The 23,630-nt window shown below is 34.3% G+C and overlaps 1 protein-coding gene across 4 annotated transcripts; it reads left to right on the top strand.

The window, feature by feature from the left end:
- Positions 1-276: 276 nt before the first annotated feature.
- On the top strand, positions 277-23,366 carry wnt11 (wingless-type MMTV integration site family, member 11). 4 transcript variants are annotated; one of them, XM_051121855.1, is made up of 7 exons: positions 277-925; positions 4,132-4,322; positions 11,194-11,404; positions 12,591-12,817; positions 13,875-14,155; positions 14,461-14,753; positions 22,210-23,366. In XM_051121855.1, the coding sequence occupies exons 3-7, from the start codon at positions 11,322-11,324 to the stop codon at positions 22,382-22,384; spliced, it is 1,059 nt and encodes a 352-aa protein (XP_050977812.1). In that variant the 5' UTR covers positions 277-925; positions 4,132-4,322; positions 11,194-11,321; the 3' UTR covers positions 22,385-23,366. The 4 variants fall into 4 exon arrangements, with proteins under 4 accessions (XP_050977812.1, XP_050977811.1, XP_050977809.1 ...); XM_051121854.1 differs by lacking the exon at positions 4,132-4,322; XM_051121852.1 differs by lacking the exons at positions 277-925; positions 4,132-4,322 and adding an exon at positions 9,685-9,912.
- Positions 23,367-23,630: the final 264 nt, after the last annotated feature.

Raw genomic sequence — 23,630 nt, 5'->3', positions numbered from 1 at the left:
GCTGGGCAGAACATTGCAAGTCATCCTCTCTGTTGAAATCGAATTCTGTGTCAGTCATGTATCAAAGTGTGTAATATTGTTACATTTACGCACTGATTTACAGAAGTGACGACCTCATTCCATCCATCTTCCTCAAATCGAAAAGCAAGCTGTTTCCTGTTAATGTGCAAGAAGTAGTTTTCACATCATAAAATGCTATATATATATAAATCATATCTTGACACTTTAGTCACTGTCACTATGGTTAAAAGGTGGTTTTCCGAGGCGAGCACAAGACTGAAAAATGGAATTGACTGGTTATAAGTTCATATAGTAGTGATTTGAATGCTATGTAAGCATTTGTGTAGAAACCTACATCTGTGTTGATTTATTTTGTTTTGTTTTATCATTTTTATCATTTAAAGGGAAATTGACAGCAACCTTCATTTTATGAAGCTACAAGAGTATTTTGTACGCAAAGAAAACAAACAAAAAAACAACTTCATTCAACAATTTCTTCTCTTCTGTGTCCATCTCACTTAGTTGTATATTTTGGTTCAAATAAGTAAGGCTGAGCAAAAAATTACAAGTCATCCTCTCTGTCGAAATCTTCAGACGTTTGCAAAGACTGTTTTGTGTGTCTTCCGCATGTGTCGTTTACTCTCGTGGACGTCCGTCAAAGACAGACACTTAAGAGAAGAAATAGTTGAATAAAGTCATTTTTGCTTTCTTTGTACACAAAAAGTATTCTCATAGCTTCATAAAATTGTGGTTGAGCCACTGATGTCACATGGATTATTTTATCGATGTTCTTACTACCTTTCTGGGCCTTGAAGATGGTATTTGTGTTACTATCTATGCAGAAAGCTCTCAAATTTCATGATAAATATCTTAATTTGTGTTATGAAGACGAACGAAGGTCTTACGGGTTGGAAACGACATGAGGGTGAGTAATTAATAACAGAATTGTCTTTTTTGGATGAACTATCCATTTAATTAGCCCATGTTTTAATATTGTGTACATGTTACTTATTTACCTTGCAATGTTTGTGATTGTTTAATCTTATGATTGTGGGTTTTTAAGCAGTATTTGGCATTACAAATGAGAGGGAATATCTCAGTTTGAAGCAGTTTAATATAACAACACTTGTTGGATTTGCTAAGATTAGTAAGTAAACTCTCAAACTCTCAAGCTTATAGAAGACTTTGTTTTGAGCTTTGGGTACCAGACAAAATACAGTGTTACTGATGTTGGGTATCAGACAACATCGATATCTTCTGATAACTGGTAAAGAGACTGGATCCAATATTCCTGGCAATAACATGAGTCACACCTGTTGCTAAATAGTTGTCAAGCCCAACTGTGTGAACAGCTAAAATAGAAACTCCTGATGTTTATTCTAAAATAGAAGTGCTACTTCATAGACATATGCAATGTCCAGTTATTATTATTGTGTATCTGGCTCTTCTGTTGCACATGGCTTTTGATCTAGCCTTTGCTAGGAATGCTGTAACAGCATGTATTCCGCCTGCTGTCTCATTTCCGATGACAGTGGTTATATCTCATCTGTGTAAACCTCTATAACCCGCCCACTTTTGTTGATGAGCAGATTCTTTTGATCTCGTTTTGACCCGAAAACGCTTTTACCACAAGTGTGTCTCTTCTGACAGATAAAGTTGCAGTGATACTGATTTTTATCTCATCTGTATCGCCTGTCCCAGCATTCTCCTTGGTAGATGGGTAAAGGCTTTGATCTTGCACTGAGGGAAAAATAACACGGACAGGACAACATGGACGCACAAGGCGATGTCTGTAAGGCCTTTCAAGCCCCTGCTGTTTGTAGCCGTAGTTTAATTCTCCTTCCATGTTTCATGCTGGCTTGTGAACAAGCGTTCATTGTTCCTCCCCTTCGCTTCCTTGTCTTTCCCACCTATTTTATCATTTACAAGTGGAGAGATCAAACCCCAGACAGCTACAACACAAGCTACAGAGCATCGAGTTCCTCGCATGTTTGTTAATGATTATGGAATTTGCTTTCATGAAAGGTCTACCTCTGCTTGTAGCAAGTTTTGTCATTTTCCAAATCAGTTTGCATATAACCATAACTGAGGCACTGCTTTGAAGTAGCAAATGTTACCAGACTCCAATAGCAAAAAACAAACGGGTGCATGTTCCCATACAGTGAGACAAGTCACTTGTGTTTTTGAAAGTACCTCCCATCTGGTACATGAAAGGGGCCATCGCCTTCAAAGAGGGGAGAGAGGGCCAGTCCTAAACAAATGGCCCCTTTCTGAAGAACAGGTCCAAACAGTCTGAATTGGACGCTGAACGTTTTCTCTCCAAGTTCTCCTGCTGAGTGTGACTGTCCCAGTGTTTTTACAGCAAAAAGCACCTGAGAACACACAAACCCAGACGCTTTTTCTTGTTCTACACTGAAAGCATTAGTTTCTGCATATAATAGGAATCTTAATTGTGTGTGGGGGGGTTTAAGTTTCATTCCTGATGTTTAGTGAATGTCAACTTCCTAAAATGTTCTCCTAAACAGTAATTTGTTGACGTTTAAGCCATTTGAACTTTAGCACCACCATGCTTGCAATAGAAACAAAACCTTGGGATACTGGCATGCCGACATAAGCTGTTTGTCAGGTCTCTCTTCGTTCAGCCTATTAAATCATGATTTGTTTTTATGAGATTGCCTAATTAAAACAGGTTTCAAAAGAACAGCCAAAACAAAGCTTCTCCCACCTTAGCTTAAATAAACTTGCTGGACGCAGTGCTGCAGCCAAAATGATGCATTTCCTCTTAGTTTAAACAGCCAGTCAACGACAGACTCTCCATCACGGTGTAGCAGACAGCACCAAACAGACGCTGCCGCCTTTTTGTGTCTCAAACAAATGGATTCTGTATTTGTCGGAGACACAGAGCTGCTGAACAATGTTTCAAATCAAAATTGTTGCTGTGTTCTGTTTGGACTTTGTAGATGTTTTGCCTCAAACGGGTAACTATTCCCACCATTCGTTGCTGGCACCATGTATTCACACAGAGCGATGTGTCTCACGTTTTTTTTTTATTGTAAGTTTGACTTTGTCTGAACGTCAATATATATTGCTTACTGGAACAAAACGTTAGGGTAATTTGTATTATATAACTGTTTGAGTGGCCTACAAGTAGATTATCTTCATGTGGATATTTTTGCATTAATATAGACATTTTTATGTGTGTATAACATTTTTATAGATAGATAGATAGATAGATACGGATATATAGACAGATATATAAATAGAGTATATATATGGATAGATTTATAGATATGGATATATAGACATAGATATATAGATAGAGAGTATAGATAGATATGGATATATAGACAGATAGAAAGTATATATGTATATATAGATAGATATGGGTATATAGACAGATATATAGAGAGTATATATATGGACAGAGAGATAAATATGGATATATAGACAGATGATAGATAGATATGTATATGTATATATATGTATATATATAATGAACAAAATACGTGTATAAATATATCATTATACATGTTTGTATTGTTAGCATTATTAAATATTCATATATATGTGTATAGATTTTTATACATGTAAATATATATATATGTGAATATTTAATAATCAACATATCATTATATATATATGTGTGTGTAGGAATATTTATAATAATGCATTATAATTACACATACGTTTGTTTGTGTATGTATATAAATTAACATTTAATTATTATATGAACATATAATATTATATATATATATATATATATATATATATATATATATATATATATATATATATATATATATATATATATATATATATACACACACACGTGAACGTAATAGTTGTGCAAGCTCAATTACATGCTTACATTAATGTGCACACATTAATATTTATACATTACAGTTACACATATGTTTAATGTGTGCACACATTATCAGCCATTATTATATTTAATTGTAATGTGTATATATAATAAATAATTACTGTAGTGTGTGTGTTCAGCAGAACACTTCAACGTTGCTTATGACAATATCCAGTCTTTTTTTTTTTTTTTTTAACTAAGAGGCATTAGGACAGATTTATTTTGCCTTTGACTGAAGTTTATTTGTTCTTGTTACTTTGCATTCTTAGTGATGCATATCAGGAGTGCGACGTGCAGCTCAAATACAGCCGTGCAGTTCTAGCTCTGGACCGCTGACAGTCGCTGAGACACGAGACAGCTGTGAGCAGGGCAGAGACCTGAGACGTCAGGAGGACGGGGGGCACCGTGTCTCTGCACTCCTTCAACAAGCTCAGAATGAACGATCTGACTATGTGTCAGGGTAAATGGCGCTATGTGTCTGATGATGTCTCAGATAGAAGACGAATAGCGCGGCGCAGTTGGCACAGCTGCCGCAAATGATTCATTATGCAAACGTTAAATCATTAGTCTCAGTAACGGCATTAAACTTCACACACGGATAGCCAGCACAAAATGTCTAAAATTGCTCAATCCAGTTAACGTTTTGAAGGCAAAATGGACATTTTCTCATTCGAAGCACATGTAGTTTACTACCCTATGCATAATTTCAGTTATATAAACCGAAGCCTTTCGTGCCCGGCCTAAGGCTATGTAAGACTCTCAATGCTGGTAGAAGATCAAAGTGGCTGGGGTGTTGATCCTGGTACCGGGAGGAATTGAGAGCCTGTGTGTTAAAACCTCTAACACAGACACACTAGGGAGGTCACGGCTCTTTTGGCCAGTCTTCAGTCCCGTTTGACCTGATATTTAAGAGTTCATGCCCATTCACATCTCACTGTTACTAGATGCTTTTCACATCCCTCATAAAAATGGCTGACTGTAAGAGTTTTTCCATGAACATGATCCTATTATGGCTTCGCACTGCATGAAAATGATCTGTCTGAAAGATAAGAATGCACACTTTGTTTACTACCAGTCAAAAGTTTTTTTGTTTTTGTTTTTGTTTTTTGTTTTTAAAAGAAGTTTCTTCCGCTCACCAAGCCTGCATTTATCTGACCCAAAATACAGCACAAGCAGTAATATTGTGAAATATTTCTACTAATAAAATAACTGCTTTTTTAAAAATATATTTTAAAATGTAATTTATTCCTTTGATCAAAGCTAAATTTTTAGCATCATTACTCTAGTCTTCAGTGCCACATTATCCTTCAAAAATCTTTCTAATTTGCTGTTCAAGAAACATTATTTTGTTATTATTATTATCATCAATATTTAAAACAGTTGAGTACATTTTGTTCAGTATTATTTGATGAATAGAAAGATCCAAAGATTTTGTAACATTAAAGTAAAACAGTAAAGTAAAAAATCTTACTGTTCAAAAACTTTTGACTGGTAATGTATATATTTTATACAAATATTGTAATTATTTAAAATATAGAAAGTATATTTCCACAGATATGCAAAGTGCTGATAAAACATAATGTGAACTAATAATAATAATAAAAAAAGTAGTGATACAAGTGATAAGTTATAGAAAAATATTCCTGTAGATATTTCTATAAAATTGTCTATTTTACCAAAATATCTGTGTGCTTTGTCACGCTAAAAACATTGTTTTATGTGCACATCTTATGTTTTATAATGTTTCTGTAATGAGAATTTTTGGATGTGGGATTTTGTAACATTAATACTTTTATGTAGCAAGGATGCTTTAAATTGATCAAAAGTGATGAAAAGATATTTATAATGTTACAAAAGTTTTCTATTTATCAGAGAAACCTTAAAAAAATTCTACTCAGCTGTTTTCAACATAATAATAATAATACATGTTTTTTGAGCAGCAAATCAGAATATTAGAATGATTTCTAAAGGATCATGTGACTGGAGTAATGATGCAAAAAATTCAGCTTTGAAATCACAGGAATAAATGATTTTAAAATATATTCAAATAGAAAGCAGTTCTTTTAAATAGTAAAATATTTCAGTATTTTACTATTTTTGCTGTACTTTGGATCAAATAAATGCAGGCTTGGTGAGCAGAAGAGACTTCTTAAAAAAAAACAAAACAAAACATAAAATCGTAGTTTTGACTGGAAGTGTAACCGATCATAAATAAGCTTGTTTTAACATTATTGATGCTTCCATCCAACCACAATGTTCAGAATGCATTGAATCTCCAAAAAAAAAGCCTGTGGTTTTCATTCATGTCCAAAGTCTATTATCTCCAGCACATCCCCCTTAGCTTGGCTAATTCCCATTCCCGCATATTTAAATAATTTGCTGTGGGCAGATGTGTTTAGCGCAACAGCGCATATATTTGCTTTCCCATCGCTTCGCGTTGAGATTAGAGCTCCACGGGCATTTCACGTTATATATTGAGCTGAAATGGTGCAGCTTGGCGGCGAATGGAAATGTCATGCTTTGGCAATTGTCGGTGGTACCTCTAAAGAGTATCAGATTAGCTATAAATATACACGCCGCCCTCTTTTCTCTTCTTTGCTTCAGCTGTGAGAGAATGATTAGTTTATTAGATTATTTCTTAAATCAATTAAACTAAAATAGTCATGCCTACAGTTTCCAATATCATGCCTCTCTCGCAGGCCTCATTGGAGTGAATGATTTAAGTCTGTGTGACATTTTGTCTTCTTGACACCCCTCAGTATGGTGTATTATGCAACAGGACGTGAAAGGAAAGGCATTCGGCGGGTCAATCAAGGTTATGGTGTGTGATTTAGTGCGTGTAAGTAAATACAGTTCAAGATAATAAGTAGCGTCTGGCGTGTACTCGTACAAACGCAAGGCCTTGAACAAACGCGGTCTGTGCGGTTCGATTCAATTTAATAGCGTGAAACATCCATCGGATTCCTCGTTCGAACATTTGCGTGTGTTAGAAAGAAATATGTACTATTGCAAATTGCATTTTTTTTCAAATGGGGCGTATAGACCTTTTTTTAATTTGAAACTTTAGCTTTGATGTTTGTTTTTCCTTGTTTTCTTGCTCTTTTGTTTCGAACTAATGCTCACACACCTACTTTCACACACTTAACCGCAGAATCAGTGGAATTGCCTGCTTTATATAAAACAGTAGATACTGTTAACAGTGGAAAAAGTCTTAATGATTGTATTTTAATTGCGTCGTTATTTGAAAATTGGGTTGTGTGGTGTGTTTTACAGGGGAAACTTGTGTGAGTGTTGGGGAATTCACTGCAGGAGGCGTTTTTGGACCAGAGAGCCGGGTTAATAAGAGAAGCATATGGCCAGAGAACATCTTGACTTTTATTACACCATAGACACTATTAAAATGACAGTTACCTTAGATGGTTAAAATATTAACTTGGCCATTGTGTGTGGTGGGATCTGTAATAAATGGACACACGTACCGGCCTATTTTTTATTCTACAACAATATTTTCTCAACACATTTATATTTATTATTAGCGATCTGTAATGATAATGAATCCTTTAATGGGCTCTTTTATACTTCTTGATGGACCAAAAACAACAAGGGAATTTAATAGCTCATTTTTATAAATTAGGAAATATCTTTGCTCAGATGTGGACTTCAATGGGCTACTGGGAGTATTTCTGGAGGTTAAATCATTTATTGTGTGAAATGTAGAAGAACCTTTGTCACATAGTGGCGTGCATCAGGACGCATTTATCACGTTGAAATCGTTATTAGCGTGCTTGGAAAATTGCCTTGTTTTTGGAGTGGCCAATATGGGCCGTGTGCAGGACTGTAAATGGCACGAGTGTGGAAACTCTGGCTTACAGCTGGATAGCCTACTTAATTTTATGGACCATGCAAACACTAGAATTGCAATATTTCCAACTTGTAGCGAATTCTGTGATTTTTATTTCCTGAAATTGATGCTCCCATGATTTCTCACTTATTTCACCTCTCAGAAAATTAGTAACAGGGTGCCTTTTCCCATTTAAAATAGTGCTTTTAAAAATATATTAGTAGTCGATGGCATGATATTAAGAGTAGTTTATTAGAAAGGGAATTTAATGCTGTTATTTCAGCAAATATCCACTCTTAAAATCACTACTGTACAAAATAATAGCGACAGGGTGGACTGTTTAAAATCATGGCCTTCTGACAAAATCTGAGATAAAGTGCTAATAAATCACCTTTGTCCTTGAGTTCACATCTTAAGGATGATGATGTCATTATGTAGGCTATTTATGAATTGTAAATCATTTTAATAAAGCATAGTTATGAACAACCGTTTCTATTCTAACCTAATCTGACATTATTTCTAGAAATAATAAATATAAATATATTTAAGTTGGAATTGGAAAAGGAAATAAAAATAAATAAATAAATAAATAATAGCCTACTTAATTTTATGGGCCATGCAAATACTAGAATTGCAGTATTTCCAACTTCATAGCGAATTCTGTGATTTTTATAGCCTGAATTTGATGCTCCCATAATTTCTCACTTATTTCACCTCTGCAAAATCTGTAATGGAAATGAAAAATAGTTCTTTTAAAAATATACTAGTATTATATGGCACGATATTATGAGTAGTTTATTAGTAAGGGAATTTAATGCTGATATTTCAACAAATATCCACTCCAAAAATCACTACTGTACAAAATAATGGCGACAGGGTGGAGTTTAAAACCATGTCCTTCTGACAAAATCTAAGATGAAGTGCTATTAAATCACCTTTGTCTTTAAGTTCACATCCTAAAAGGACGATGATGTCATTATGTAGGCTATTTATGAATTGTAAATCATTTTAATAAAGCAGTTATTAACAGCTGTTTTTATTCTAACCTATTCTGAAGTTATTTATAGAAATAATAAATAGATTTTTTTTTTTTTTTCTGAAATGTGCTGTGTTGAAATAAGTTGGAAACGGAAAAGGAAATTAAAAAATAAAATAAAATAGCCTGCTTAATTTTAATGAACCATGCAAACACTAGAATTGCGAAATTTTCATTTTTTGTAGCGAATTCTGTGATTTTATGTCCTGAAATTGATTTTCCCATGATTTCTCACTTATTTCACCTGTCGGAAAATTAGTAACAGCGTGCCTTTTCCATTTTAAAATTATATTAGTAGTCAATGGCATGATATTAAGGAATGTAATGCTGATATTTCAACAAATATCCACTCCAAAAAACACTACTGTACAAAATAATAGCGACAGGGTGGACTGTTTAAAATCACGTCCTTCTGACAAAATCTAAGATAAAGTGCTAATAAATCACCTTTGTCCTTGAGTTCACATCCTGAAAGGATGATGTCATAATATATATATGGAATTGTAAATCGTTTTAATACAGCATGGTTATGAACAACTGTTCAAAAGTTATTTATAGAAGGAATAAATATAAATACGTGAAGTTTAACTGAAATGTGTTGTGTTGGAATAAGTTGGAAACGGAAAAGGAAATTAAAAAAAACTATATAAAATACAATATTAAAATATTGCCTACAATATCACGTCATAAAAGTTGTTAGCTTTTTTTAAATCGTTTACACACTTAAGCTATTCATGAGGGACGCAAACCGCACCTTTTTCGATGAAAATGCTTTGAAAAAAAACGATGAAGTTCCGTGTCAAAAGTAGCGAGATGTCAGAGTGTCACAGATCATATTTTCAGCGTTTTCTTTGGCTTGGAAACCTTAACCACTTTGTTATGCTAATGGCCCCTGACATCAGCTCGAGATCAAAGTGGGGCGCGGGCTCATATAGACTCGAGCTCCGTCTGCACCGTCAGTCCAGCAGATTCCAGCGCCCGAGCAGCACCGCACCGCACCGCTAAATCAACACACGACTCCTTATCGGTGGACTGTTGCATGATGCTTTCTCACTCGGACTTCACAAAAACGGATTAACGCACATTCAGACCTATTGGCTGGATTTAAATAAAACACTTCTGGATTACTTTCCACAAGCGGCTTTTTTTGGCGTCAGTCTCCGTGTGGTAAAGGTGAGGATGAAAGTGCGTTCCTATTTATTCTAAGTTTCTTAACTCTAAAGATGTTTAAGCTGTTAAATATCATCCCTGATGCTTTTTAAAGTAAAATAACATCTGCAATTCTGCCTAAATAGTACGTAGACCATCTAGAGCGGTTGTATCGACTGAAATAATTATATTTTAATTTTACCTCGTTTCCCCTCAAGGTGAAAAAACGAGATAAAGTGCAAACTTGGAGAAAGCAAGAGTGAACCAGCCGTCTTATTGCTTTTACATAGGCTATATGTACGCACACTTTAAATAGCTTGCCGTTGTTTACATCTTATGAGATTTGTTTAATTACATAGGCTGTATAAGAGCATATTAAAATATGTTAAGTCCGTATAGCTTGCCGTGGCAATGCTATATAGATTATAGATAATGCATAGGATATAAACACACATTTAGTATTTATTCCTTTATATGTAGTACACTTAAAAGCAACGCATTGAACGTGAAAATCAGAAAAGGTTGAATTGCTAGATTAAATTTGTTAGTTAAAAATCAATGTGGCGTCAGTTACTGCACTTTACATTTTGATACTGATAAAAAAAAAAAAAAAAAAAAAAAAATAAAAATAGTATAAACTAGTAGAGTTGAAATTATAGTGTTAAGTTCAATAGCAGAAGCATTTAAGCGTAATAAGTACTGTAAGTACTATAATTTTTTATACAATAGCTATGTTTGTAATTGTAATTGCACTTTTAATGTATAGTTTTCTGGGTGTAGGTCTATAGCCAGAAGGGGAAAGGGGAAAAAAAAAGCTCTGCAATCTGGACAATCACTGTCTGTATTTGAAAGCATCATGCCTGAGGCCCGACAGCTTGTCCGCTGGGAGCTAGTATCTTTTTATTGCCCTCCTATTCAAGCAGATGGAATAATCTAAGAACATTTGATAACATTCCAAAAACACAGATATTTAAAAAAATTGCTGCAGAGTGCTAAAGCACTGAAAATTGTTATTTAAAAAATGTAGCTTTGTAATTAGCTTATTTTTCCAGTGCCTCCTTGTCACAACTAGATGCAAAAACCAACAAAATGCACATTTTTAATTTCAATTATATTAAATCCTCAACAACTAAAATGTACAGTAATTCAATAAAATTGCATAATACAGAATTTAAATACAAAATTACTATTTGGAGTAATAGTAAAGCTCTTCAAAGAGTAAAAATCTTCAAAGTACATCTGGTGCATAGAGCATAAAATGAACCTATGTGATTGGAATCTGATTTCTTTAATTTTTCCAAGCAGGAGAGGGACGGAAATAAGGATTAAGTGCCATGGCTTTTGGCTTTTAATTATAAGCGTGTCCAGAAGCAGTGGGGTCAGCGAGCACCTGCATCAGTGTCTTCTGATCGAGCTGGATCTTATTGTACAGCATGAAGCGAACCTTCCCTTCACTCCCGCTCTGTCTCCTCACATTCCTGCTCCTGTCCCAGCAGTGCGCAGGAATCAGATGGCTGTGAGTTGCTTTTTATTTGATATACACTGAAACTGTTTCAAACACATTCTAGGTGTTTTTAAATCTGACTGAATTAATCATGTGATAAAAAAATGATTGTTGGTATTTGGAAGTGTTAGGACAAAAATCTTAATTCTCTTAAATCAAAACCAGCTAAACTCTAATTTCCTGGTAACTTTGTGTTGATTTCTGCAGAATGTTTTGTATTCGCATAATCATACTGTTGATGCACTGCGATAGAAAACATGATGGTGGAGAAATTGGGTTGTGATGAGGCCATTGCATGCACAAGATGCTGGTAGAAGTTTCCACTGACTTGATATTGCATGGCAAGAAATGCAAAACAGATGCCGCCATAAACACCTGTGTTCCCTGGATAACAAAGACGGAGCGTGTGTGTGTGGAGGTTAAGACAAGGGTCTGTCAGTCACAGCATATCATGAAACATAAAGTGGCGGCCCCTAATCCGAAACAGGCAAAGGTAGAGCGGGCATTAGTTGGTTCTCACGAACGTGTGGGTTTTAGTAAAAAAGAGAAGGAGGAATCAAAAAAACAGTGGTTGAATTCAATCGGTTTCTTGCTGAAATTAATACTGTTTATGTTTAAGGAAGATAATATCTCTGATTTGTGTTTTTTACTATGACTTAAGTTTGCAAAAATCCTTCTGGCGTTGTCTGACAGCCGCTTTACCATGGAACATACACTACGTAGCTTTGAACAATAACCGAATCATCTTACAGATAAACAACATTTTTTCCATTGGCAATTGCTTTTTGGTGCCTTTCTTGCTTCCAAGCGATGCAGAAATAATCTTCTTCCATTTCGGTCTAATCTTGATTGATTATCTCTGGGAATGGGTTGTTGTTTGCATGCCTTTGCGAGCGAGACACTGAACAATTTTAGCCCGCAGCCTAAATGCGTGCGAGACCGCTTGCGCGAACGTATTGAAGCCGTTGATGTTACTCCTAATATTTTAGAGTTGGCTTTAACCGTGTTTATTTGACTTTTTGCCTCATCCAGCCCCTTTAAACTCAAGGCTTGCCACAAATATTTTGATCACTTTTCACACCACCAAACATTTTAATGTCTGTTTAACTTGTAATATAAAATCTGATTAAATTTCTACAACTCACAAGACATGTACACCATTCACCAGTCATTGAAACGTATGCGCTTCCTCATCTAGGTCGCTATCGCAGACCACACAGCACATCAACAAGACCCAGCACTGCAAGACGTTGCCAGGCCTCGTCTCCTCGCAGGCTCAGCTCTGTAGGAGTAACCTGGAACTCATGCAAACCATCATCCAAGCAGCACGGGAGGTTAAAAAGGTCTGCCAAAAGACCTTCGCAGACATGCGCTGGAACTGTTCCTCCATTGACGCTCCAAAATTCCTCCCGGACCTGGAACGAGGTGAGATACAGAGGAAAATCATGTCCAAGGAGGATTTATTTCCAATTGAGGTCTAGTTTTCTATCCACAGATGTTCTGTTTAGACACGGCAAGAAGAGCCGCTGTCTGTTCATTGCCAGCCCCTCAAAGGCAACCACACACCTCTCTTTATACCCAAGTGTGGTTTCCATTCAGGCCTTAATAGGTCTGAAGAACCCATCTAACTGCTCAAGGAAAACTTTATGAGGGCAATGGCTTAAGGTGATCTCTAAACACTCTCGCTCCGGGTAACGCAGACTATGCCAGTTAAATGCTGTAATTCGGTCTAAGTGCCTCGCTGCATGATAAAAGAAATGCCCACCCGGAAACCTCCGACCCGAATTCTTGCGCGTCGCTCTTCTTTCTCATGCTCTGTTTGATGAGAGGCTCCACGGAGGAGCAGCGTTTACTGTGAGGACAAACAATAGCATCCATTCTATTCACTGAGAGATGCTATTGAGCGAGTTAGTCAGTAATGGACAGAGAATTGCCTTTTTTTTAGTCGTTTAAAGCCTACGGTTTTACCCTGCGACCCTCTGACCCCTAGAGCACAGATGTGATTCTCAGCTGTCAACCAATTAAAGAAATATTAAATCAGTTAAATATAATAGAGGGGATATTGTGTATTTAATGAGGCAGCGTCACGTCTTGAATTTCCACGCGGCGTTGACACTCATGCTACGCTTTGACGGGTAGCTTAATCATCCTCCCTATTTTTTTATTACAAGCTTTTAGCGTGATCCAAATGCCGGTCAAACCAAATCTTGTTGAAGTTCTAGAAAACCGTATGACGTCCGTCCCTGCAGACCGTTTGCATTTGTCAAGAGTTAGAGCACGTAAGTGCACCGGCCTTTGATGTACCTTGTACGGGGTCAAGTTGAGCCTCTCCTGTTTCTACACCTATTATCTTGTCATGACATATGTGCACTGTGAGAACAGTTCCATAATCTCCGCCATTATCCTTTCATACGGGTTTCTCACGTTGCTTTGCTTTGCTTTTTTTATACAAGCAACTAATTTAAATCTGTTTGTTTTTTAGGAACGAGGGAGTCTGCATTCGTATACGCACTCTCCGCAGCCGCTATAAGTCACACTATAGCACGGGCGTGCACCTCTGGAGACCTGAGGTTGTGCACATGTGGCCCGATTCCAGGTGAAATCCCTGAGCCTGGATACAGGTGGGGTGGTTGTGCTGATAACCTGCATTATGGTCTCCTCATGGGCTCAAAGTTTTCTGATGCCCCCATGAAGATGAAAAAGAAGTCTGGCTCGAATGCCAACAAGCTGATGCATCTTCACAACAGCGAAGTGGGCAGACAGGTAAGCGGTGCCTCAACGAAAAACCATGTGGTTTCAATGATTCACTACGAAAGTCAGTCACATGACTTAATCTGCCAGGCAACTGGGCATGGAGTCTGATATGAATTACAAACCTGATTCAAACCACATGTAGAATTAAAATGGTTTAGTGTGAGTCTGATTGGATTTCAAAGTATTTTTCTTTTTTTGATACATCTTGTGTAATGAGCAAAAGCTGTCCAAATTCACTAATATGTTGCATTCTAAAATGTCATTTTATTATTAGCTTCATCTGAATCCATCGCACTTTTCCCCCCTCCATGCAGGCTTTGCGAGACGCCCTGGTTATGAAATGTAAATGCCATGGTGTTTCTGGTTCTTGCTCTATTCGGACCTGTTGGAGAGGCCTACAGGACCTGAAGGACATCGCCATTGACCTGAAGACCAAGTACTTGTCAGCCACTAAGGTGGTTCATCGGCCTATGGGCACACGCAAGCAACTCGTGCCCAAAGACATCGACATCCGGCCGGTCCGAGAGAATGAGCTGGTTTATCTGCAGAGCTCACCGGACTATTGCATGAAGAATGACAAGTTGGGCTCCTTCGGTACTCAGGACAGGTGAGACTAACTAATTAATAAATCACATACTGTCAAACCAAAATTTATTCAGACACCTTCAAAATTTCTAACATTATCATGGTTTATTTGCTATAGTTTAAAAATGGTAATAAAATATGACAAGAATTCAGAGTTTAACCGTGTCAGAACAAATTCATCTTGATAATGTCAGATAACTTTGATAGAAAGGTATGTAACAAAACATGATCAGGTCAAATAAAATTTTTGGTCCCAAATCTTTATCAGTTTTACTGGTAGTCCACTGTATGAATAATTTGGGTATAATATGTCACAGTTTACTTTATTTTAGCAATCCACACTTACATAAATGAATTATAGTGTCCTGCACCAACTAGTAAAAAAAATATATATATTATTTTTTTTGCTAGCCCAGTCGGGAAAAACAATATTTTCACATGCCCTAATACAAAAATAGATTTTTATTTAATTAAATACTTATTTTTTATTAAATATTCCCTTCATGTTCATCCATACCAGTCATTTTTAGTAGGTCCAGAAAAGACAAATTTAACATAGTTTACAGGGCACTACGCTTACTTTAATCAAATTGATTGTCAATTAATGTTAAGATTAATGTTTTAATATAAAATTTTGAATATAGAAATATTAGATGATTTAAATAACTGAAACTAAAACTGTCAGTATGTGGCAGCAAGTCACTGATTTTATTACTGAATCATTCATTCATTTGATTCATTCGAATGGCTGATATATTCAGGAATAAAGCAAGTGACTGTGTTTATGAATGGGAAATTGAATCACTGACTCACTAGATTCACTTAAAAACGCACGTTCTTGCATAAATGAAACACCGGTGTGTGTGAATGGAAATGCTCAACTGTGACTTGTTTCAAACTATTTTTGACGATGAAATAGAGTAAAGTCAGGCAATACTGTTATAGTCAGACAATGTAAGTCACTTAATATTAACTTTTTGTTTATTCAACTGTTGTATTAAATCAATATCTCATTTACAAACTCCCTTAAAAGTCATTAAAAGCTGTCACTCATCTGAGTTCATCGTGATCTCACAAAGTTCCATTATAATCAACAAAGCTCTCTACACTGCACAGTGAATCTCTTATTTACACTCTCTCTACACTTGATGAAAGGATTCATGAGATTTGTCTGTGATACATTATTCAACGCTGCAAAAACACGTAGAAACCTTTGAAGCTTTATGCTCCTAAATATTTTGTTTTATAGTTGCACGCACTAAAGTCGCAAATGGTTGCACTGTGGAGCCCTGCTTTAAAAGCCTTGTTTTTAACTGATTTGTTGCTGGTCAGAAAAGCAAACTATTCCACTATTTAAAAACTAGTTTAACTTGCCAGGTTGTCTCTAAACACACTGCTCATGTCATGAGATGTTTGTCTTGGGTTATTCATTGTCACTTCATAATGTCTCATCTCTTTCCTCCTGTGGTGGCACTATTTTCTTTTGAAAAGCCCTGATAAAATCAGTCTGTGTGTGTGTACACGCGTGTCTCTGACATGTCCAAAGTGACTGTGTCCTCTTTACCATTATCACAGTCTGTCTGTGAGTAATGCTGCTATTCACAGAGCTAAGAGCTCTCAGCTGATAGCAGCTCTGCACACACAGATTAGCTCGACAATGAATTCTTCCTGCTTATTTCCTATTGCTTTATCAGTGGAGACGCAGGTGTAGATTTAGGTAAGAATGGAAAAACCTCAGCTTCCTCATTTTTGTTATGTTTGCGCTTAAATGTGCTCAGTGTCTTTTTCTTTTTTTTTTTTTTTTTTTGTGGCTAAGCTTCGTGGAACTATTGGCTCACGTGACATGAATTTTCAGCAATGGTGGCAGCAACAATAAAAGACAGTTATATCACAATGTCTTTGATTGCAGATCATCCAGTCAAATTTTACAGACTTTTAAAATTCTTAAACTCAGTATTTTCAGTTGTATACATTTAGGCTTTTAAAGGTATTATAGGTCAGTGTGCTGATAACCTACAGACATGTTATATGTCAGGTGCACTCAACACAAAGTATGCATCTTCAGCCGTCGTGCTGATAAGACTACTCACACGTGCTCTCTGTTCATATATTTAGTGCTTGGCACTTGGTCACAAGACACTGGTGTGTTTTGTAATCAATAGAGAACGTCAACAGGGAACTGTGTGTGTCGCACATGTTGCTTCTTCCATGGTGGTCTGTGGTATGTAGGGGGTTCAGCACCTCTGTTTATCCCATCACCCCACAGAACACCTGCTGGCCTCAGATGAACATTGTGTTGGAATGTCAGTTATTATAATTACAACATACAATGAAGGTGAATCTCATAAACCCTGTGAAGATGTCCAGGCCATGTTTAACCCCAAAATCAGCAGAAAGAAAGAAGGAAATATGTTTACATTGTGAAAAGGTTTACATTTTGTCTTTCATAACAGTTAAGCACACTTCCCGTTGAAAAAAAAAAAAAGCCCCTCCTTATTGCTGTAATCCCAAAAATAATTATTTATACAATATTTAAACTTGCTCTAACATTAGTTTTAGCACAAATTATGGCAATGTGTTGTTTAAAAACAAAACAAAACAAAACAAAATATATATATATATGTTGTTAAAAAAAAAACATATATATATATATATATATATAAAAAAATTTTTAAACAACATGTATATAATACATTAATATTTTTTATATATATATATATATATATATATATATATATATATATATATATATATATTATTATTTTGTGTTATTTTACAAATAGACTACCAGTCAAAAGTTTTTGAACAGTAAGATTTTTAATGTTTTTTTTAAAGAAGTCTCTTCTGCTCTCCAGGCCTGCATTTATGTGATCCAAAATACAACAAAAGCAGTAATATTGTTACTGTTTAAAATAGCTGTTTTCTATTTGAATATATTTTAAAATGTAATTTATTCCTGTGATCAAAGCTTTGATCTTTGATCAGCATTTTCAATTTCTAAGAAATTATAGAAATTAATACTTTTATTTAGCAAGGATGCTTTAAATTGATCAAAAGTGATGATAAGACATTTATAATGTTACAAAAGATTCTGTTGTTCTTCTGAACTTTCTGAAAAATTCTGCTGTTTTCAACATAAAAATAAATGTTTTTGAGCAGCAAATCAGAATATTAGAATGATTTCTGAAGGATCATGTGACTGGAGTAATGATGCTAAAAATTCAGCTTTGAAATCACAGGAATAAATTACATTAATATATATTTAAATAGAAAACAGTTATTTTAAATAGTAAAAAATATTTGAAAATTTTACTCTTTTGCTATACTTTGGATCAAATAAATGCAGTCTTGATGAGCAGAAGTAAAGTAAAAAATCTTACTGTTCAAAAACTTTTGACTGGTAATGTATATATTTTAAGAAAATATTTTAATTATTTAAAATATAGAAAGTATATTTCCACAGATAAAACATTTTAAAAAGATCAATTAGTGATAAATTCTAGAAAAATATTCCTGTAGATATTTCTATAAAATTGTCTATTTTACCAAAATATCTGTGTGCTTTGTCACACTAAAAACATTGTTTTATGTGCACGTCTTATGTTTTATAATGTTTCTGTAATGAGACTCTTTGGATGTGGGATAGTGTTTAATTTTGATTCAAATAAATTGTTATTCTAATGATAATTAAGCACATTATAAAGAATAGAAATACATTTTTATCATTAAATAAAATTAAGTTTATTTAAATAGCACATTTCATACACAATGGTAATTGAAAGTGCTTTACATATAAAAGGAATTAAAATAATCAACAAGAAAAATTGTACAAAATTTAAAATGTTTAAAATGATTTATATTATATATGTAAACATTATTATAATATTGTGTAACATGACATAATATTATAAATGATAAACATTTCTTTCCATTTTTCTTTATTTGATGTTGTGGTGAAATGTGACCTGGGCTTTTTTTCCCATAAGATTCACCCACAAAGTCAGGAAGCTGCTATCACTGCACATCCTCTCTTTGTGATTTGAAGGGTCTTAAGATAATGAGCCGTGAGTGTTACCCTAACTAGACCTGCAGAGATGGCTTCTCTAATCTGATTTGGCGTTGAGAGATGAGGAGAGACCAAATGACAAGCTTAGAGCGGTCCTGAACGTATCTCATCTGGACTTGCATTGCTCTCCGTGTTCTTCATGCTGCTTTGTGGGCCGCAAGACTGCTATTAATGAAATTGGCGCATTAGAAGTTCAGACAGAACAACATCCCAGAGGCTCAGAGATGATCGGTATCGCTAAAGAAACAAGAAACAATCTGAGTGAGTGAAAGCTGTTTAAAAGATGTTTGAAAATGTGTTTTCACTTTGAGGTAAAATTTAAAGTTTTGCACACAGCTGTTAAATTGCTAAACTGATGGTAAAACCAGATCACCGTAGAGACGTTAGGAGTTTGGAAGCAAAATGTACTAAGTGTAGACTTTTTAATTCTTTTGAAAGTCTCTTCACGTATTATAAACTGTATGACTTCTCATCGGTGCGGGTCAGCAGAACATATGCTACTCACTGAGGCCTTAAGCATATTTACCTTCCTTTCTGCCCTTTCAGCATTGACCTGGGAGACTTTTACTTTAGTTTTAAATAACAGCATTCTCCTCGTGGTAGTCATCCCATCTTGTCTGTCTCTCAGCACCCTGAGCATTAACACCACACAATTATAAAACAATGCACTTACGCTGAGAGGGCTGCACACAGGCCGACCCCTAGTGTATGGAGCGTGATTTATGACAGGGCTGTTCATTGCTCAAGATGCCTCAGGCTTCAGTACATGCAGGGCGTCTGCAGGATCCACTTAAATGCAAGAGAAAATGTTCCCTGGGTACGAATCAACTGGCTCTTAAAACGGGCTATAAGAAGGTTTAGTGCTGTTGGTTTAATATGTGGTTGAGCTAAATGTTTACCTTGGGTTGAAAAGGCGCTTGTGTTTAGTAATTACTCTCATGGTCACGGAGAAATGTTTGGTCATCTATTTGTGTGAATGTATTTTTGAAATCATGTTCATGAAGTTCCATGTGCAAAACAGTTTGGATTAGGAATGAGTTAGTTGTCTAACAGCAGACTAGTCAGTTTGTACATTTATTTATTTATTTAAGTACGTAAATACATCTTTCATATGCTTAGTATTGAAAAGTATTGATAAATTTTTTTTTTAATGTTTAAAAGAATTGCCCGTTTTATATTTTCTGCATATAAAAAAGTTTTTCAAATATTTCCGTAAAATTGATCATTCACTCAATATGAAAAGGTGTTGAAAATTTACTATTTTATCAAAAATACAGAAGAAAAATGTAATACTTTGTTTTTTTCTATAAAAAATATTTAGTATTTAAAAAAAAGGTAACACTTTACAGTAAGTTGTCATTTGTTAACATTAGTTCATGTATTAACTAACATGAAAAAAATCATAAACAATACATTCTTTACAGTATTTATTAATCTTTGTTCGCATTAGTTAAGCAATAAAAATACAGTTTTTCATTGTTTGTTAATGTTAGTTCACAGTGCATTAACTAATGTTAACAAACACAAATTTTGATTTTAATAATGCATTAGTAAATGCTGAAATAAAGATTATTAAATGCTGTGGAAGTATTGTTCACGTTGACCACGGTAGTTAACTAATGTTAACTAATAAAACCTTATTGTAAAGTGTTACCGAAAAGTGTTGATATAAAATATTGTCAAATAATTTAAAATGGACTTAAATATATATTTTATAAAAACGTTTAAATAAATAAATAAATATGTATGTATATATATATATATATATATATATATATATATATATATATATATATATATATATATATATATATATATATATATACACACACACACACACACACACACACACACACACACACATTATAAAAACAATAAAAATACTGTTTTGTACAATATAAACTCATTAAAAAAAACATATTTCCACAGATTTTTCTATTACAATTTCCTCAATTTGAAATGCGATGTAAAATAATAATTTTAATAAACACAAATAATGCATTAGTAAATGCTGAACTTAACATTAACTAAGATTAATAAATACTGTAGAAGTTATTGTTCATTCTTAGTTCATGTTAACCAAAGTAGTTAACTAATGAAACCTTATTGTAAAGTTTTACTGAAAATGAGTTGAAATAATGAAATAACTCAAAATGGAATTTTTATATAAAAATGATAAAATATATATTATTAAAACTATAATAAAAATTTACTATTTTTTTTTAAATATAAGATCCTAGTAAACTATAGAAAATATTTTCACAGATTTTTCTATAAAAATATTCATTCTTAGTTTAACCAAAGTAGTTAACTAATGAATCCTTATTGTAAAGTATTACCAAAAAGTCAACTGTCAAATAACTTAAAATGGATTTAAAATGTTCAGAAATATATATTTTATAAAGATGATCAAATATATATTTTATAAAAACTATAAAAAAAATACTATTTTTTTTCAAATATAAAATGACAAAAAAACTATAGAAAACATACAGATTTTTCTACTAAAAATATTTCTCAATTTAAAATGCTAATAAAAAATGTTAACAAACACAACTTTTGATTTTAATAATGCTTTAGTAAATGTTGAAATAAATATTAAGTAATTTTTAAATGCTGTAAAAGTATTGTTCAGTAGTTTATGTAGTATATTACTAACAGTAGTATATTACTAATGTTAACTAATGAAACCTTATTGTAAAGTATTATGGAAAAGTGTTGATATAAAATAATGTTAAATAAAATGAACTTAATTTTTAGATTTTATAAAAAATAATAAAATGTATTTTAGAAAACCTAAAATATAATACTATTTTATCGAATCTAAAATCATAGAAAGCTATATAAAGTGTTTTTTCTATTAAAAAAAAATACTTTAATATGAAATGCTGATAAAAAGTTATTTTTATACAAATTTAAAATAAAAAATATTTCTATAAAATAGGATATTGTACTCAGATTGTTTTTAAGATCTTAAAAAAATAATAATAAAAAAATGTAAAAAAAAACGCAATAGAAAAGCATTCTTTGTGACCGATTATTGTCGTTTTATTTTTATATATTTAACATTTTTCTTCACACAAGAATTGTATGGGTCTGGCTTCCTGTCTCATCCACATCCAGCTATCTTTAGCTGTACAAAACACTCTTTTTGCAGCTTGATATTGCAAATTGGTGCGTCTCACCATAATATTTCAATGTATTAATTTAATTATGAACACACCGGTAATGCGAACAGTTTTACAGTTTACAACACATTGTTATTCCTCATTATTTCCCTATAGCAGCTAATGAACCGGAAGTCTCACCCATAGGCATACATCCGCTTTGAAGAAAAAGGTGGATAATGTTTCCAAGTTTGTTGGTGGTACAGCATGTATAATAAAGTTCCTTTTGTCTGTTTCTTCTACAGGCAGTGCAATAAAACCTCCAGCGGAAGTGACAGCTGTGATCTGATGTGCTGTGGCAGAGGCTACAACCCGTACTCCGAGAGAGTAGTGGAGCGATGCCACTGCAAATACCACTGGTGCTGCTACGTCACGTGCAAGAAGTGCGAGAGGACTGTGGAGAAATACGTGTGCAAATGAGTCAGCTCTCCATCTCCGCGGTCGTCCCGATCCCCGTCACACGTTTTGAACTAAACTAATCTAAAGGAGATGTGGAACGCGCTCTACTTATTGTAACGGAACTGGCCTGAATTCTCCTTCGAATTCCCTGACTTTGGTGGAACGAGCTGAAAATTTCAAGACTTGATTCTGTTCTAGATATATTCAGCCTGGGTGTGGAGCATAACCATTGGCTGCAAATAACCAAAGCATGTTACCAACTTTTGTCTTACGCTTTTCCAGCTTATATGCTTTTGAGAAGACAAGGTTTATTTTTGGCTTTATGAACTTTTATAAAGAAAAACCAACTCAGAAGCTGGACTTTATTTTTTTACTACACAAATGAGCTCACCGTCCTCAAGAGGATTTTTACTCCTCATGTTTTTTTTTGTTTTTTTAAACCAATAAATCATATGCTCCTTTATCCAGATCTTAAAAGTCTATTTTCTTACACAATACCTGGGTCCGTTTATTTTAAATAAAAGGTACATTTCCCGTTTTTGCTTTTTAGCACTCTTCTTAGAACCTTCGGAATCGCTCGGCGTTCCACAGGATTCCGCATTCCAAGTTCTAAGCGATTCAAAACCTCAGAAACTCAGATGGTACTTTAGTTTCACCAGTTAAGACTGTTTAATAAACCGACAAGTGCTGAACACAAAGGGAACTTCAAAATGTGGCTTTTGAATGAGGAATATTGCAATGGCTTCCATTCAATTCTAGAGGGAGAATACCTGTATTTATTCCACGTATACCAACAAGGACATTGGACTATATGTGTTGTGCCTTGTTATATTTTTACCCAACATAAAAAAAAAATGCTGACATTCAAATGCCAAACCTCTGAGCATGTGAACAGAATATGTGGGTCACCCATTACGGCCGTCGTGAACCACTTCTCTGTGGATGTACATACTGTCATTTTTGTATGCTGAATTAAAAAAGAAATATTTATGAACTAATTAAAAATCTTTACCATTTAAACCTGCCTGCCTTTTTCTTTTAATTCAACTGGACTTTCATGAGACGTTGAGCAAGACTGATTGCAAAAACATAGTTGTCATTAATTTAAGTTCCTCGTCTTGAGCAAATAACAATTTAGCACAATTACGCGTGACACTTCTATAAATCATCTCACATTTGTTATTGTTCCGATTAAAAGCACACGAGAAGTGGTCTCTCAAACGTAAAAACCCTGGGAAAGTGTTTGTTTGGACACCACAGCCTAACA

This window comes from Labeo rohita, chromosome 10 (genome assembly GCF_022985175.1).
Source record: "Labeo rohita strain BAU-BD-2019 chromosome 10, IGBB_LRoh.1.0, whole genome shotgun sequence".
Taxonomy (NCBI): Eukaryota; Metazoa; Chordata; class Actinopteri; order Cypriniformes; family Cyprinidae; genus Labeo; species Labeo rohita.
This window is presented reverse-complemented; position numbering and strand designations above follow the sequence as displayed.